At 48.0% G+C, this 18,163-nt stretch overlaps 1 protein-coding gene across 10 annotated transcripts in view; it reads left to right on the top strand.

Annotated features, from left to right (window-relative positions):
• Positions 1-10,145, top strand: part of INPP4A (inositol polyphosphate-4-phosphatase type I A) — a 118,550-nt gene extending 108,405 nt beyond the window's left edge. For 7 of the 10 annotated variants that reach the window (XM_061155961.1, XM_061155963.1, XM_061155956.1 and 4 more), the window contains one exon: positions 2,798-3,304. In XM_061155961.1, coding sequence (XP_061011944.1) covers positions 2,798-2,978 — 181 coding nt within the window. In that variant the 3' untranslated portion in view covers positions 2,979-3,304. The other 3 variants (XM_061155965.1, XM_061155962.1, XM_061155964.1) reach the window with 2 other exon arrangements.
• Positions 10,146-18,163: the final 8,018 nt, after the last annotated feature.

Here is an 18,163-nt window from a genome sequence, read left to right as displayed (position 1 = left end):
CTCTGGGGAGACGTAGGCCCCCGGCAGCAAGGGAGCGAGAAAGACGGAGGGGGCTCCCCAGCCCCTGTCGGCGTCTGCTCCATCAGAGAGACCAGGCCTGAGGCGGGAGTTGCGCTGGTACCACAGTCTGGTTTCTAGAACAGGTCTGAGCAAACAGTAGTTGATCCTGACAGCGCCTGAGCACAGGGGTCTCGGGAGGCCAGGGGCGCGTGGCTCCGGAGGTGTGCACGTGGGCAGCCTGCCCAGCGCAGGTGACCTGGGACAGCTTCTGACACGCAGAGCACTTTCACACCTTCTGTCACGCGAGTGACTGATAGTCCTTGAGGGACAACTGGAGAATACAAATAAGCCCCTGCTCCCGTGGTTCCCACACCCACCCCACACCCCGCTGTACAACTCTCCATGTTCTTGTTGTTGCAAGGAACAGTGCTAATAGCACCTTGACACGTAGCTTAGAGCCAGTTACATACATACATATGGCTGTGAGCATGGTTAGTCCAGCACTGGCCAACTCAGCTAGTCCCTGAGTAGCAGGGAACACATGCAGTTACAGGTGCGATTCTGCCCCTGGTCTCAGCCTGCCTTTCTCACTTGACTGTCTTGTGAGCATTTTGGGGGGTTAATAAATGGAGGTCTCACAGGGGCTTTCCTCATAGCTCAGTTTGTAAGGAATCTGCCTGCAATGCAGGAGACCCTGGTTTGATTCCTGGGTTGGGAAGATCCCCTGGAGAAGGGATGGGCTACCCACTCCGGTATTCTGGCCTGGAGAATTCTGTCCATGGGGTGACAGAGAGTTGGACATGACTGAGTGACTGTCACTTTCACTTTAAGTGGAAGTCTTACCGTTTTTAGCACACTATAATTTATCCAGCTTACTGTCGTTGACTTGTTCATAATGGTACAGTGTCAGCCCTTTGAACAGGGGTGCAGTGAGCACCCTTGTTTTGCCCTGCCCACGTCTGCCCTGCTGAGTCCCGTGGTTAGGAAGTACACACCTCTGTAAGGCTGTTCATACAGACTGACAGAGCCCCCAGACAGGCAGCCGCCCGCCCTCTGTGCTGTCTCTCCTGGCACTGTTGTGAGAGCGCCCGGGTCTGGGGAGCCGGCCGTGCCCTGCGTTACGGGCAGGGACTCTGAGGCTCTGCGGGGAGGGGGCCTCCTCCCGCGGGCAGGCCTCCTTGCCTTGCCTGCCTCTGCTTCTTGGAAGCCCCGCCTGCCTCCAGTTATGAATGTCCTGTGTTTCTTATTTGTGCTTTTCTGAATTGTATAAAATCTCCATGGTGAGCGTGTTACTGTCACACTTGTCTAAGAAGTTAGTGAGAACAGCCCGCCTCTGCCGCCCCCGGGACCCTCACAGCTCCAGCCCCCGGCGCCATGCTCGCCGCCCCCCCCACCGTCTGCCTGACCTGTGGGCCCTGGGCATGTGCATGTTTCCATGTCACGGTGATCCTGCCTCCCGTTTTCTGGGTTATCCCGCATCGGGAGACGTGTCTGTTCATAGGCTGCAGGTCCACGGTGGCGGGCCCGTGGCCGGTGTTTCTGGCTGTGGCGTGGCTGGGACCCGGGGTCAGCCCGGCACCCTGAGGAGGTGGCAGGAGCTGTGTCCGTGCCTGTCAGCGGTCCCCTTGCTTTCCCGCTTGCATCTTACGAGATGCAAGCAGCGGGGGTGGCGATGCATGCAGCGGGGGTGGGGCGGATGGAGCCGGGCTGGCGGACACCCAGCTGTGTCCTGGAGGCCCAGGGTGAGCAGTGGCCAGCGCTGTGCTAGGTGTTTGACAGCCAGCTCTCTCCCGAAACAAAACCAACTACCCCCAGTGACCTGTCTGGTCTTTCCATTTCTACGGCATAAACACTCACTGGGGCCTGTTTCAGGCTGCCGAGCGACACCAGGGCCCGGAGAGCTGGGGAGAGATGGGCCTGCTTGGCTCTCACCGGCAGAGCCAATTCCAGCTCACCACCGGCAGTGCCCCGCTGTCCCCAGCACAGGGGCTGGAGTCCAGGATCGGCCTTTCTAGGTAGCCCAGCGACCCCCGAGACTGCCCTGGCTGGAAATGTGACCACCAGTGCTCACAGCCTGAGAAGTGTCTGCCGTCCCGTGGCATCCGGGCTCCTCCAGGAACCTGCCCTCCGAGCACTGCTTCTGTAGCTCCAAAGTGGGACGCACCGAGCTTCCCGTGAGCTGGGCGCTTGGTAGATGCTGTCTGATAGGACAAGGCGCCCTGCCGCTGCTCAGCCTGAAAGCCACGGCGGGTCCCTGTGGGCTCTGCCTCCAGGGCAACTCGAGGGAAGCGGGTGTCATCTGGGTGCTTCATCAGGAGGCAGCCATGGCGGAATCAGTTGCATCCTGCCACTTGGGCATCTGTGAGAAGGTCAAACACCCCAATGGTTCTTCATGTTCAGCCTGCTTTCTGGAGTCCATGTCCAGCCGCATGTCGAGCATGGCCGGGCAGCATGGCGTGTGCTGGGCAGCCCCGGGGGCGAACATGGAAAACCATGTAGTCAGACTGCACGTGTGTGTTTCCAGTAGATTGCGATATTTTTTTCTTATTTTCACTTCTCTTTCTCTCTTTTTTCTTGTAACTGTGCTCGTTTTGTTTCGGTATCCCTCTCACACCCGTTTCTGCATATCATCTTTTCTTTTTATTGTGGCTTCATTCCATTTTTTTTTTAAATATTATTTTTCTGTTATCCTCTTTTTATTCCCCCATACTTTTGGAAAAAATCCATTGCATGTGTCTCTTTTTTCTTTATTTTCCCTTTTTCTTTTCCTTTCTCCCAACCTTCTTCCTTTTCACAGCATTGGAACTCGGGAGGTAGTCACGCAGAAGAACTTGAGCGGCCTGGTGCCCGTCCGAGACTTAAGACTAGACCCCAGCCTCCTCTGTTCCATCCCTTTACTTGCTCTGAGCCCCAATTTACTGATTGTGTGGCTCTTTCTGAGCATAGCGTACCTGGTGGCCAAATTACGTTGCAAATGAGTGTCTTGATGAAAAATTAGTAAGTCACAAGAAAAACAAAAGTGCCAGAACTTGTCCCACCGCCATGTACCTAGCAGGACAGAAGGAATGTGTCAGAGCACGGTCCGCCAAGAAATATTTCATGCCTTACAGTTTGACATTTTGTTGTTATGAACTGTAAATACCTGCCAATTTATTTCACCAGGAGGACGTGTCTTTCAATTCTGTAGAGTTTTCAGTGCTTGTAACATGTTCTTGCAGAGCCTTGTTACTGCTTTGTTTAGCTGGCGTGGAATTACTTGTATCAAATCTCTTACCTTCTGATGTAAAACTCTTTATTACCTGTGTATCTCGTGTGCCCTATTTCCTAGAGAGGAATTCTGTCAGAAGAGAATTTGTATATTTGATACTATTCTTTAAATGTACTGCTAACCTTTCCTTTCCTTCTGAAGAGAAATGAAAAGGGTAGATGCTTTCTCACTGGCTCATCTAGATACACCTATTCAATAGGACATGTACTTTCTGCTTTCATTTCAAAGCGTAGTCCCTAAAATTACAGTAGCAAACAGTTTGCAGAATCATCACATTCCCTTATGCTATTCCTTTCAATTTGGGATGACCCAAAGCTGTGAGTACAGTAGCTCATTGTATCAAATCAGGCACATACAGGCACATAAAGATACCATGTTGCACGTGGCTTTAGAATTACTCTTTTAAATCTTTAATGGTCACTGAACTGTTCTGGGAATTAATGCATATAGTAACAAAAGGCTTTTAAAGTTAGATATATTTATTTTTCCTGAAGTAGCAGTTTTCATTTAAAAGAAGTTGGATATATTTATATTTCCTAAAGTAGCAATTTTTATTTTAAAAAAACTTCATTTTAGTATTTTTAATTTCAGTTTCAAGTCCTGATATTGTCTCTCTCTTACAAATCAAACATGGTTAATAACAACAACAAAATCAAACTTTACCAAAGCATGAGACCTAGCTTTTGGGTAGCTGTGCCAGATAGAGGTGTGAGAGACAGAAGGCTGCTTTGGTTTCTGTTCTCATTACTCCTAAATTTTGCATGGGGGATGCACCTCAAGGCTTACAGAACCTTAGTTCCCTGAGCAGGGATCAAACCTGGGCCTCGTGAGTGAAAGTGCTGAGTCCTAAGCACTGGCCTGGTCGGGACGTCGTCACTCTTAACACGGCGGTGTCTGTAAGACTTGTAGCCTTGACGTTCCCATGTGGAGAAAGGTGGCTGGACGCCTCTGAGGGCAGCAGAGGGCTGCGAGGGAAGCCCCACAGAGCCTGTGTGCGGAATGGGCCGTGGCTTCTCACCTTCCCAGCTCAGGCCATTTTGTGCTTCTGTTTCGGCCTCCAGCCGGCTTCTCCCTGCACTGCATTCTGCGGGAGTGGGTTTCTCTTCACCACCCTAGAAACACGAGGGAATTCAGAGAAGCTGGCTTTTCCAGAAGCTTTCCATAGCCTGTCCATACACATAGCCTGTCCACCAGAAAATCTGGCCTCTCCACTGCCTCCCCCAGACTTCTAGAAGTTACTCTGAGGTTTCTCTGGTTTGGCCTCAGATCTGAGTCTGGGTTCTGGGAACAGCAGAGGCAGGTGTGACTGGAGAAGCAGGGGACAACAGATGGCAGACACAGGCTTTAGATTCTAGGGTGACGGGGCGCCCTCCTCGCACACGGGGGCGGGAGGCCCCCTCCCACCCTGCCTCTCCAGAGTGAGGGTGGCAGTGGGCCTGTGACACAGCTCCCGCCCTCCTTCAGGACAGAGTCACTCTGCTGAACTGTAGCAACATGGCCAGCCTGTGACCCTGGGAGAGCTGTGTCCTCCGCCTGTCCCCTCCACGCGGAGGGGCGCGCTCTGAGGTCCCCTGTGCTTTCCTGAAGAGGGCAGGCGGCGCCCACAGTCATGTGCCTGGCTCCCGGCCCTGTGCTGGGCGACGCTCTCCTGCTGCCCCTGGAGTCCAGGCCAGCAGAGGCCGTGTATGGATGAGGGAGGCCCTTCTGACCACACGGCCTCCCTTCCCCTTCCCAGGTGGGTCCACTGCCTCGCCAAGGGGGGCTGCGGCCCGGGGCCTAGACGAGGCCCCCACAGGAGTCTCACGGACACCGTGGCCCGCCCCTGGATGCAGTGTGGCCTGCCAGGCCTTCCTGCCCGCTGTAGGCTTGGCTGCTAAGATAAGAGAAACAATGGAAGGCCAGAGGCTAAGATTCGTGATCTTTCTCTTCAGGGGCCAGTCAGAAGGCAGTACATTCTCACTGCAGTCATGAGGCCGGATGGAGAGAGGAACCACAAGATCAGCTGAGGCTCTGGGTGGTGGTGGTGGTTTAGAACATCTGAGGACAGAAGCCCAGTGTGCCTTGGGGCTGAATTTTTTAATGTCATGAAGGCCTTGTGACATCAGGCTAAATACATATGTGAAATCCTGTCTGCTTTAGTGAGAAACAGGCAAGATCATATAAGATGGGGAGATGGTTCAGGAAAGGGGAGTCACTGATACAGTCATTGATGGTTTTAGGTTGATTCTAAGCTTAATGCTAGCTCCAAGGCAGTTTCAGCACAGGTGACTCTAGGTGTTCAGAATCACCAAGACACTCACGTGTCCAGACAAGTTCTAAATTCTAAAGGGGAAGATCCCCTCCAGAAAAGAAAAACCAGAGCCATCATTAAAATGAGTTGCCATGTGAGGTTTCAGTGCTAATTTTTTATTTAAAAAAGTAGATGTTCTTGAAATAATTTGTCAATATACTTAAAAAATCATGAAGCTTTGAAATAATTAAAGCCCTCTTTCTAAAAATCTTTCCAAGACCTTCTCAGTGTGCACTATGGATTTCTAAAAATTATGCAGCCATTGTGATGGGTTTAAGTGGTTCTACCTTAGGACAAGGCAGTCCGGAAGTGCCAGTTACCACTGCACAGAGCCACCCGTCCACACCTGAGTGCCCGGCGCCTGGCCGAGCTTGTCTAAACGCTGGGTGATAGAGCTGGTGTGCAGTCAGCCTCGTCAGTCAGATTTTGTAAATTCACACCAAATTCAAACAGTAAGGTAAACATGACTTACAAATTGAAGTGTAACCTTGCCTGTAATTTCGAGTGTATTCAGCCAGCTAAACCAGTAATTAGCCTCTTTAACATGTAAATAAAAGGTAATGTTGAAGTTCACAAATTATTCTTTGTTCCTCACAGCAGTTTGACATTTATTAGCGATAGGTGGTTTCCAAAAAGTGTGTATATTTCTTTGTAAATGGAGAAGCCATATCTGAAATAGTCTGATAATGAAAGTTTCCAAAGATTAAAGAAGAACCTCTATAGCTTCTGCTTCAAATAGAATATTTTTATCCGATTACTGGGTGTTAAACCAACATAATCTTTACTTCCACTGGGGGCTCCCTGCTCATACGGCCCTGGCACTCAGCACAGATGAGACACACCTGGCTGAAGGCTTGGAGGCTTTGTGATGAAGCATATCTGAGCTACTAAATTACTTCGTAACAAACAGGTGGATATTTTTCTAAACTACCTGCATTTATCTTTTGAATAAAATTGCTGTCTTACCAAAATTATTTTACATGTTCTTGATAATGAGATTGTCATTTTCACCTTAAAAGGCTTGAGCAATCGCCACTGATATTTTTTTAAAATGCATGACATAATGGTCTTCATACAACTTGAAATACTTTTTTAAAAAATCACTGTTTCTTGGTAACTGCAAATTTTGCATCTCATAAGGGGATTTTGTACTAAATTTGATAACTAGTTGATTTAACTGTTAGTCTTAAGATAATATAAAACTATCAACTCCTCCTACTGTGCTACAGGAAGTCATTCCTGTTTGGAATCGCTTTTGCCTTTGGATCTGCTATTAATCAGAACATCCCCCAGAGAGCTCCCCTGAGGTCCCACTGGGGACGTGAGGCCTGTCGGAGGCTCATCCTCCTGCAGAGCATCTGCTCTGCCCACTGGGTTGCCATGACAACCTGTGATCAGTGCAGCAGGAGAGGCTGGTGGCAGGTTCTCCAGGGAAGGGCCCCCGCAGGCTCTCACTGGCTCAGTGGAGCTCTTCAAAGAGGTGACTTTGGTGGGGTCACTTCTTCAGGACGCCCCAGCACCAAGAGCTGTGCGGCCGCCGCCCAGGCCCATGGCATGGCTGTGTGCCCAGGACACATCTCCTAGGTGGTGGCAGCATGTGAGAACCACCTTCTGAGCCAGATGGTTTCGCTACATGTTAAAGGAAGGAAAATCAGCTTTTTGAATTTGAGACCGTTAACAGCCTTTGCCCACAGAGAAAAATGCAGCTTTTTATAAAGTCTTTCAGCAGTAGCACTGTTCCCACTGAATTTTCTGTGTGACAGACCCTGTGAACCACTAGTTAGGATTGACTTCTCAGATAAACCAGATGTGAAATACATGCAACCATATCTTAAAAGAAAAAAAAAAAAAAAAGCCATTCTCCACTTGGATACATGCCGCTTTCGGAAGGGCAACCTCGCAGTCCCAGACAGGCCATGTCCATCTCTCTGCTTCTTAACTGCCTTGTTCAGAAACCTGCCATCTTGCGTGTATTGTCGTAAATGAGTCTGGCACCCACTTAAACTAATCAACTTTTTTTTTAATGCTATGAAAATAATCATTTCATCTGAGTTTAAGTCTTTTCTTTTTTCCTTTTTTCCTGCTGTCATTTCTTGTGCTTGTTTTTTTCCCCAGTGAGGGTTGTCGAAGAGAAAATACAATGAAGAATGTTGGAAGTCGCAAATATGCATTTAATTCCCTGCAGCTGAAGGCTTTCCCCAAGCATTACAGGCCTCCTGAAGGGACTTACGGAAAAGTTGAAACATGAACACACGGTTTCCTCTAATTAGCTGTTACGTAATAAATGTGGGTACCCTCTAGTGTCGTACATGAATTCTTCAAGAAGACCTGAAGGATTGGTTTTTACTTTTGTGTTTTTAAAATATTTCACTAAAGAGTCTATGGAGCATGTGTTTTTTTGCGTTGGAGTCCATAGCAGGTATTGTCGGGCTCACTACCGTGGATAGTAACAACTGCCCCTTCAAGTAGCCTTCAGCCGTCACACACGGATATCAGTAGTTACCTGTATGAACCAAGCCAGGTGCATCTGAAATGCTGAAATTTTTAAAAATGCCCACTTAGGCAGCTGCTCACCTTATTTTTCTACTGAGTACTCAAACTTGAACATTGATTTAACAACCTACTTTTTAAAAATCCCCATGGAAAATGGTAAACAGTAGTTTAAATGATTGGATCCTGGGCAGACCACTAAATGTGAAATGTTAAAGGGAAGTTTTGGGGAAAGAAGCTTGCTGTCTCATGCAGGCGGGGCAAGTGCGTCTGATGCATCAGCCCGCCAGTGCCTCACAGGTGGAACCAGCAGTTGAAGGAAAGGCTGACAAATCGGCCTGAGGTAAGATTTGTCAGAAGACAACACCTGCAAAGCCACCCATGGTGGGGTCACCGCTGTCCCTTAGGGAACAAGGTGTCTGGGGAGGTGGTGAGGCCAGCTGTCTCTTGCCCTGGCCCCAGGGCGCAGGACCGCTCATGTGGTATGTCTGATGCACAGAGACAGTGGACACCTAAATATTTTACAAGAAGGTCTCTGGTGGGTTTCTCAAATTTTTTTGGCCTTCGAGAAGATAATACAATCATGTTTGAATGTCTGATGAAAGTGTCTTTAGGTTTGCAATAATTGTTACTATCCTCTACTCAATTCTATTATGTAAGATGGCTGTTGAGAAAGTTGAACTGTCTCCTGAAATGAGATTTTGAAAGGGATTAATGGGCCATAAGACTTAGGAATTTCATAGAAAATTATGTTTGGTCATCTATTCTAAGATGATGAGTCATCTGCACAGAGCAGAGTTTTTTCTTGGTTTATATGTTTTCTCAATTGTTTTTTATCATTATGTTTACATGTTATTTAAAAGGCTGTAAAAGAAATACATGTGGCACATATTCATCATACTGATCCTAAAGATTTGTGAACCCTTAAGAAGTTCCTGTGTCTGAAATTCTAAATGTTATTCTTTGGGCTCCTTTAGAAATGCCACCGGGCAACAAGTAAGAGACTTGAGCCTGGGAGCACAGGCGGGACCACCCCGTGCAGGGATGGAGGGTGGGCATCAGGTACGGGTGAGACCAGATGACCTCACAGACCCCCTCCTCCTCAGAGGCCAGTTCACACACAGAGCCTGCTGTTCCCCGACGCCCACTGGTGAGTGTGAACTGGCGTGGAGGGCGAAGTCAGTGAGGCGTGTGGAGGCAGAGAAACTTGCCCAGCAAGCCCACTGTACGGCTGGTGTCGGCTTCTCCCGCTGTGCCCACCCCTGTCCAAAGATGGCTTCATGATGGCAGATTGAGTCTTTCACCTCCACCATTCATTGTCTAGTTATCTCTACATTTCCATCTGTACTCACTTTAACATCACTACCTTTTAAAAAATTCCCTTGAATTTTTAATGTTATTCATACAACTTTCAGATTTTTATTTGAAGAGCATTACCTGCATTTATCAAAAGGGAATACAGCAAATGCTGTGTCATCTGTTCAGTTTTGCATGTGGCACCTTTTTGTGAACATTCTCCTAATTTTGTCTACACATTATGGGTCACCAGAAGAGTCTAAGCCTTGGCTAATCACATAGGAGATACTCTGGTCGCAGTATTCCCTGAGCGTGGCTCCCTGGCTCCGGCGTGACAGTGGGCCTCCCAGCGGCGCTGGGCACGCTCGCTGAGGGGGGCCACGCTGCCCACCGCGACAGCCGCAGCGCCTCAGGTCACATGGGCGCTTTTGGGTTTCCCGCTGCAGAGGACAGGCAGTGGTCCAGGTTTCTGTAAAACAAGGGTTCCATCCAGTGTTCCTTATAAGGCTCCCACCTAGAAATGTTGAGATGTACTGAAAACTCGGGTTCTGTCAAAGCGTCTGCAGCACAGCTGCCTTTGGTTTCCTTTAAAACATGTACAAACATTGTACAATAGTTTCGTCCCTACACAATTGTATTTGCCAAGCTTAGTGCATTAAGATACTTTTATTTATTTGTTTTGGACAGTATTAATAAACATATAGTTACTGTTTTATATATTCTTAGCTCATTCAAAGCCATGTATGCTATAAATGTGCGAGTCTTTAGAATGACAAATAATAAACAACTGACAACATGAAACCCGGCCTGAGTCATTGTCACCCGAGGACGGTCCTGGGGCCAGCACCTTGCTGGACCGCCCCTGATGGGCACTGCGTTGAGTGTGTGGTGTCTGTAAACAGATTCTTGTTTATAGCCCTGTTTGCGTGTCAGATTTTGTGTGCACCCCGAGTGGAGTTCCTGCAAGTAAGGCCTGCTGGCTTTCAAAGCCAGATGCTCTGGGGGCTCCTCTTCCCAAAGCTGGAGCCCCAGGCTGGGGAGCCTGACCTGGGGCTCAGAACTCACTCTTACGGGGAACCTCTGCAGTGTGGGAGCTGCGGGCTGACCACTGGGGATGTGCGATTTAATTGTGCTGCCAGTGTCCCTCCCTCCCCGTCTTGTTGCGGTCCTCCTTTGTCCGTGGCCGTGGAGTGTCTTCTGGTTCTGGTCTCATTGATGGTGTTCAGCAGGCAGCTGTAGTCTGGGTGTGCTCGTGAGAAGAGGTGAGCTCAAGGCCCTGCTACCCTGCCCTCCTGTCCCAGGAACCGAGGTCACCGTGCCCTCCACCAATGGACCACGTGTGCACAGTGAGTATCAGAGAAAAAGCTCCTCATGCCTCCAGCAGGAGACAGCAGGACACCTCAGCTCTGTGTTCAGTATGGACGCGGCGGGCAGAGGGGAGGGGGCTGGCGTCACGCCTTGCTGAGTGGTAGCTCGCTCTGCACGTGTCCGCCCGCGTCCACGAGTGTGGCCGGCGGCCGTGACTTGCTGGAGCACCGCCCGCGGGCTGGTTGCTCGCTGCGTTGCACCTGGTGCCTGGCACAGCTGACTGGGGTCCCCCTCGGACAGAATCCTGGCAGCAGAAACATGCAGCTAAAGGACAGACGTTCTGCAGTTTTTGGACTTTTGATATTACCGCAGTACTCACTCACAGAATGTTAACCTGCCGCCTGGAACACCAGCCTTTCCTTCTCATCAGAGCTGGAGATGGCCCCTTGTCTCACTTCTGTTCCTCTGATTACTCTGAAACTGAACAGCTTTTATACTATATTCACGCTTCTACTTTTATAACTTCGACTGTTGGTCTTTTTCACGTGACTGTTTTTTTCATACATACTATATTCTTGTCATATTTTGCAGTTTTTTAAAAAACCTATTTGTCAGTTGTCTTGGTTTCACTGACGGTAGGTATGGGGTCTGCGTGCTAAGCTGCTTCAGTTGTGTCTGACTCTTTGTGACCCTATGAACCATACCCTGCCAGGCTCCTCTGTCCACAGGATTCTCCAGACAATACTGGAGTGGGTTGCCGTGCCCTCCTCCAGGGGCTCTTCCTGACGCAGGGGTCGAAGCCCCAGCTCTTATGTCTCCTGCCCTGCAGGTGGATTCATTACCGCTGAGGTACTGGGGAAGCCCAGGTAGGGGTCTACAGAAGTGAAAACATCCTATGTGATGATGTACACCCATCTTCATTTTGCTACTTACTCTGAAATGAGTCCTGGCTTCCCCAGTGGAGGTGACTGGCCCCATCCTTGTCCACAAAGAGGCTGTCGTGCTGGGTCCTCACTGCAGGAGAGCACTGTGCTCGTCTCCTTGCACACCCACAGTTTAAATCCATCTGTGGTTCCTGCCTTTGCTCTGATACTGAGGTTATGTAAAAAATACTCACCTGTTCTTACTCTACAACTTTGATGGTTTGCTTTACATCTAGAGCAATTCATCTGGAATTATTTTTGGCATAAGGCATGAGTTGTATTTGCGGCAGTCAGCATGACTCCCTCCTCTAAGCCAGCCCGAGTGTTGCTTCTTTAAAGAGAAGGTGAGAAGTTTTAAGACCCTGGCCGCGGTCACCAGGCACTTCCTGCTGCCCCTCCTCGATGCCACCCTGGGCTTCCATTCCCGCCTGTAGTGGGTGACTTGGTTCAGCTGGGCTGCTTGGTTCTAGGGGCAGTGACCAGGGAGGTTCTGATCTGAGGAAGCTAAGAGGAACTGGCTGTTGGGAGTTCCTGTTTGTCATTTTGCTGAGGACAAAAACAATCCTGTTGAAAGGGTGCTTTTGGAAAGGCCCTTCCTTTTATTACTTTCGTGAAGGCTGTTCTAACCAGTCTCCTTTTTTAAAAAACTGTTTTGACACAGTTGATTTACAATGTTGTGTTATTTTCTGGTATAGAGCAGTGACTCAGTCATGTCTCTGTGTATATATGGTCTTTCGTATTTTCCACTAGAGGCTTTCACAAGGTACTAAATATAGTTCTCTGTACTATATATAGTAATGTGTATGTGTTAACCCCAAACTCCTGCCCCTCTGCCCCCTTCTCCTACAGTAGCCACAGGTTTTATATGTCAGAGTGTTTCTGCGTTTGCGCTTTTTAAAATTATGGCTGTACTGCAGCACGGGGAATCTAGTTCCTTGACCAGGGCCACCTGCTTTGGGAGCATGGAGCCACAACCACTGGACCATCCGGGAAGTTCCTACTTCTCTTCCGTAAGTTCATTTGTACCATATTTTAGATTCCACATGTAGGTGATATGTTTCTGTCTGACTTTGATAATCTCGAGGTCCATCCATGTTGCTGCAAATGGCATTATTTCATTCTTTTTTTATTCTGAGTAGTATTCCATTGTGTACACACACACACACACACACACATCACATATTTATCCATTCATCTGTTGATGGACATTTAGGTTGCTTCCATGCCTTGGCTATTGTAAACAGCGCTGCAGTGAACACTGGGATGCATGTATCTCTTTGAGTTAGTTTTCTCCAGATATATGCCCAGGAGTGGGATTGCTGCATCATATGGTAACTCTATTTTTGGTTTAAGGAACCTGTGCACTGCTTTCCGTAGTGGCTGCACCAATTTACGTTCTATGTTCTTTGCTGAAATATCAACCAGTGAGCTGGAACCATTTCTGACGGCTCCTTGCAGTGTCCACCCACAGCCTCAGGCGCTCCCGTGCTGTAGTCCTGAGGTTGCGCTTCCTGCACAGGGTGACCCCCCCGCCCCGTCAGGTGGCAGAGTCCCAGCACTGCCTTCTGCCTGTGCCAGCAGAAGGGCCGGCCTCACGTCGGGACATCCTTTCGGGGGCCAGCACCTTCTGGCAAGAAGCCCTTGTGAAACTCGCCATGTGGAAGTGAACCAACTCTTCCTCCCCCCAGACGTCTTCCCTTACAAGCCTCTCTGAAGTTTTTCACTGCGGGCACTGCTCTGCAGTGTATGAACCCTAGTCCAGGAGCACAGAGCTCCCTGAGACAGACAGCTCAGGGTGCTGGCCTACAGGTGGTGCGGACTCTATATACTTTTAAATGTACCCTCCTCTCAGAGAACCTTTCCAAAAGTAGGAAGTAATTACATTTACAGTGGATCAAATCGAGAATTTGAGTAAGGAAAACAGAAATGAAAATTAAGTCCCTCAGAGGTAAGGTAAGATCTGCCTTTAATTCCCATGAGCACCCAGCAGCACAGGCACTGGAGGTGGGGAGTGATTGGAGAGATGGAAGCGTCTATTTAGCACACTCCATGCTCCCAACAGGGTCCTGGACGCAAAAGAGCACCGGCCAGAATAGACCATCCAGTGCTTTGTTTATGCCGTCTGTGGCTGCTGACACCCACAGGTGGGCCCAAGGGTCAGCCCACAGTGTCGGACGTCAGGTGGGGGGGTCCAGTGGGGAGCGCAGGTGGGGCCCTGCTGTGTCCTGAACTGCAGCAGGGCCCCGTGAGGGGACTACAGAGCGCGCCCCCCGCGCCCACAGCCTAGCCTGTGCCCCTCGGGGAGAGGCCTCTCCCCAGTCTGAGGTTGGGCAGATGGGTAAGAACTTTGTCGTCGTCTCACCGCTCTCACTACTTAGGCTCTGACACAGATTCCACACTCCCAAGTCCCCACCTCGGACCCCCTTTGGGCTCTGCACTACTTTCCTGACTCCCTCCTGCGTCAGATTCCCAGTGGGCCTTTGGCCAGTCCAGGCAGGTCTACATTTAATCACTCTCTGTTGTACCCTTTGACACACAAGCCAGGCTGAAGAGAAGAGGAGCGGTGCTTGTTCTCAGTGAGGAGAGGTGGAGGCAGGGTGTGGCCCTGCATCCCTGCCTCCCCGGTGCTCACCTCGCTCTGGGCCTCCGTGGCTCCCTCCCCTGGTCCTCCTCTGCCGCTGACCATCCCTCCTCACTTCCATTGGCTGTTGGCCCCACCAGTCACCAACACCGTGGCGGTCCCTAGGTTTCTTCTATCACACTTCATATGCTCCTCCTGAAAAATCTTGTTAGTCATTCATACAGAATAAATTACCAATTATTTGGTAAGCAGTTACTGAACAATTTGCTAATGACCCTCAAATTTCCAGATCCATCCTAGACTCTGCCCAGACTCATCTGAACATCAACCACATGCCAGCCATTCTACCTGAGTGTCTCGTTGGTGTCCCAAACACAGCATGTCAACACCAAACTCCCATTCTGTCCTCCAGACTAGCTGAGCTCCTAGGATAAATGATCTCCCCTTCCACCGTCACCTTCCTCCCTGTCCCTCCACATCCCATCAGCCACTAAGATCCTGTCTCTTCAATCCATCCCATAATTTCCATCCACATAATCACAGCCCTGGTCCATGTCTTGAGTTCATTCTGATCTAGACCACTTCCCCTCAGCTCTCTTATTCCTCTTTTCAAGGCCCATTTCAGACAGATTGCCCTCTTATATAGTAATTTCTATCCACAAAATGAGCTGACCCTTAAAAAAAAAAGTTCCCCTACTCAGTCTTGAATATTTACCTATTGTATTATGCATATCTCGTCCATCATGTTACTTACCTTTTACTTTGTCCAGCATGTTACTTTGAGTTACAACAGCAAGTATAATGTGCCTCACACAGGAGCTACTTAAAAGCGTTTACTCAAGGTAAAGATGTTTTTGATCAATTGAAATCTTACCTATTACTAGACTATTGATTTTCTCCATATAATTAGCTAAATACATTATAAGGAATCAAATTCAACAGGCTCAAGGGAGAAGGCAAGCTTAACAGTATGCATGACAAACACCAGGACAGTGGTTTTCTCTGGGGGTGAGCAAGAGGGTCTCTGAAGAATGTCAGGCAATAATGAGGGTTCAGACAATATTCCACTGATCTGGATGCTACTTATGCATGATTGCCTTTATAGTCAATTGATAAATTATAAAAATACCCTTATTGGGACGAGCCTCACACACCCAGTGGGCAGGCCCCAAAATTCTGCAACAAAAAAGGCAGTGGCACAAATTATATTTAAAGTGATTAAAAGGGAAAAGCCTACAAACTAATAATAATCCACCCAGCAAAGCTTTCATTCTGGTTTGATGGAGAGATCAAACATTTTACAGACAAGCAAAAGCTATTTAAAGAGTTCAAGCACCACAAAACCAGCTTTACAAGAAATGTTAAAAGAACTTCTCTAAGTGAAAAAGAAAAGGCTAGGAGGAGAAAAATGAGAATCACGAAAGGAAAAAGCCCACTGCTAAAGTCAGTAAATTAACACCTTACTGACCAGGGAAATTTTGCAGAAACTAATGCCTGTGGCTGGTGATTTGTTATGTAAGTAAATGTTGAAATGTCTCTGGTCAGTCTGAAACCTTTGGCTAACAAAAGACATGTTAATGTGTCTCTAGTCAATAATGTATTAACCATGTACAAAGCTAGTAGGAGTAGTAAAATCATCTTTACTACTTTAAAGTAGTAAAATCATCTATATCCTCAATAAGTAGTTACTGGTTACATAAATATTTAAAATATGAAAACCGGTAGTTGTTGAGGGAGAGGAGCAAAAATGCAGGGTTACAATGCATTAGAAGTTAGGAGATTAGCAACTTATATATAAAATAATGTACATACACGAAAAAATAATGTACATACACACAAAAAAAGGGGAATCATAACTCTGAAGACAGTTGTCAAATCACAAAGGAAGAAAACAAAAGAAGGAAGAGGAACAAAAAAGAACTACAAAAACAATCCCCAAACAACTAATGAGCTAAATGCTCCAATCAAAAGACAGTGATGGATATTTCTTTAAAATCTGGAACTAAAACTGCCATATGACCCAGCAATCCCACTACTGGGCATATGCCCTGAGAAAACCATAATTCAAAAAGATAAATGTACCCCAATGTCCACTGCAGGACTATTTACAACAGGACATGGAAGCAACCTAGATGCCCGTCAACATATGAATAAAGATGTGGTACATATATACAATGGAAACTCAGCCATAAAGATGAACACATTTGAGTCAGTCCTAGTGAGGTGTATAAACCTAGGGCCTGCTATACAGAGAAGTAAATCAGAAAGAAAGAAACACGTCAGTGCACACGTATGTATATGGAAATCCAGAAGGATGGCACTGACATGCCCGCGTGCAGAACAGGATGCTGGATGCTGAGACTTGTGGGCGCAGCAGGGGCAGAGAGGCGGGATGCGCTGGGGGCCTGTGTCACCGCGTGTGAAACAGACGGCGGGTGGGAAGCTGCACAATGCGGGGCGCTCAGCCTGGCGCTCGGTGACAACCAGGAGGGGTGAGGTGGGGTGGAGGGGGGAGGGAGGCTTAACAGGAGGGGACATATGTATACTCATGGCTGATTCATGACTGCTATAGGGCAGAAACCAACACAACACGGTAATGCAATTATCCTCCAATTTAAAAGGACAAGAGTGGCTGAGGAATAGAAAAACAAGACCCAATATATATATTCATTGCCTATAATACACACACTTCCGACTTTAGACACACACAGGAAAGAAATGGGAAAAGGTATTTCATGCAAATGGTAATCAAAACAAAGATGGGGTAGCAATACTTAGGCCAGGCCCCCAAAAACCTTTAAAATGAAGACTAACAAGAGACAAAGAAGGACATTTATAATGACAAAGAGACCAAGAAGATATGACAACTGTTATAAATATATATGCACTCAGGATAAGAGGGGCTTCCCTGGTGGCTCAGATGGTAAAGAATCTGCCTGCAATGCGGGAGACCCAGGTTTGATCCCTGGGTTGGGAAGATCCCCTGGAGAAAGGAATGGCAACCCACTCCAGTATTCTGGGCTGGAGAATCTCATGGACAGGAGTCTGGTGGTCTACAGTCCATGGAATTGCAAAGAGTTGGACATGACTGAGTGACTAACACTTTCACTTTTCACCCAAGATAGAAGTACCTCAGTTCAGTTCAGTCATGTCCGACTCTTTGTGACCCTATGAATCGCAGCACGCCAGGCCTCCCTGTCCATCACAAACTCCGAGAGTTTACTCAAAACTCATGTCCATTGAGTCGGTGATGCCATCCAGCCATCTCATCCTCTGTCGTCCCCTTCTCCTCCTGCCCCCAATCCCTCCCAGCATCAGGGTCTTTTCCAATGCGTCAACTCTTCACATGAGGTGGCCAAAGTATTGGAGCTTCAGCTTCAGCATCAGTCCTTCCAATGAACACCCAGGATTGATCTCCTTTAGGATGGACTGTTTGGATCTCCTTGCAGTCCAAGGGACTCTCAAGAGTCTTCTCCAACATCACAGCTCAAAAGCATCAATTTTTCAGCGCTCAGCTTTCTTCACAGTCCAACTCTCACATCCATACGTGACTACTGGAAAAACCATAGCCTTGACTAGACGGACCTTTTTTGGCAAAGTAATGTCTCTGCTTTTTAATATGCTATCTAGGTTGGTCATAACGTTCCTTCCAAGGAGTAAGCGTCTTTTAATTTCATGGCTGAAATCACCATCTGCAGTGACTTTGGAGCCCAGAAAAATAAAGTCTGACACTGTTTCCCCATCTACTTCCCATGAAGTGACGGGACCGGATGCCATGATCTCAAGTTTTCTGAATGTTGAGCTTTAAGCCAACTTTTTCACTCTCCTATTTTACTTTCATCAAGAGGCTTTTTAGTTCTTCACTTTCTGTCATAAGGGTGGTGTCATCTGCATATCTGAGGTTATTGATATTTCTCCCAGCAATCTTGATTCCAGCTTGTGCTTCTTCCAGCCCAGCGTTTCTCATGATGTACTCTTTATTTAAGTTAAATAAGCAGGGTGACAAT

The sequence above is a fragment of the Dama dama genome, chromosome 11, assembly GCF_033118175.1.
Source record: "Dama dama isolate Ldn47 chromosome 11, ASM3311817v1, whole genome shotgun sequence".
Lineage (NCBI taxonomy): Eukaryota > Metazoa > Chordata > Mammalia > Artiodactyla > Cervidae > Dama > Dama dama.
The sequence above is the reverse complement of the archived record's forward strand: the minus strand, read 5'-3'. Positions and strand labels throughout refer to the sequence as shown.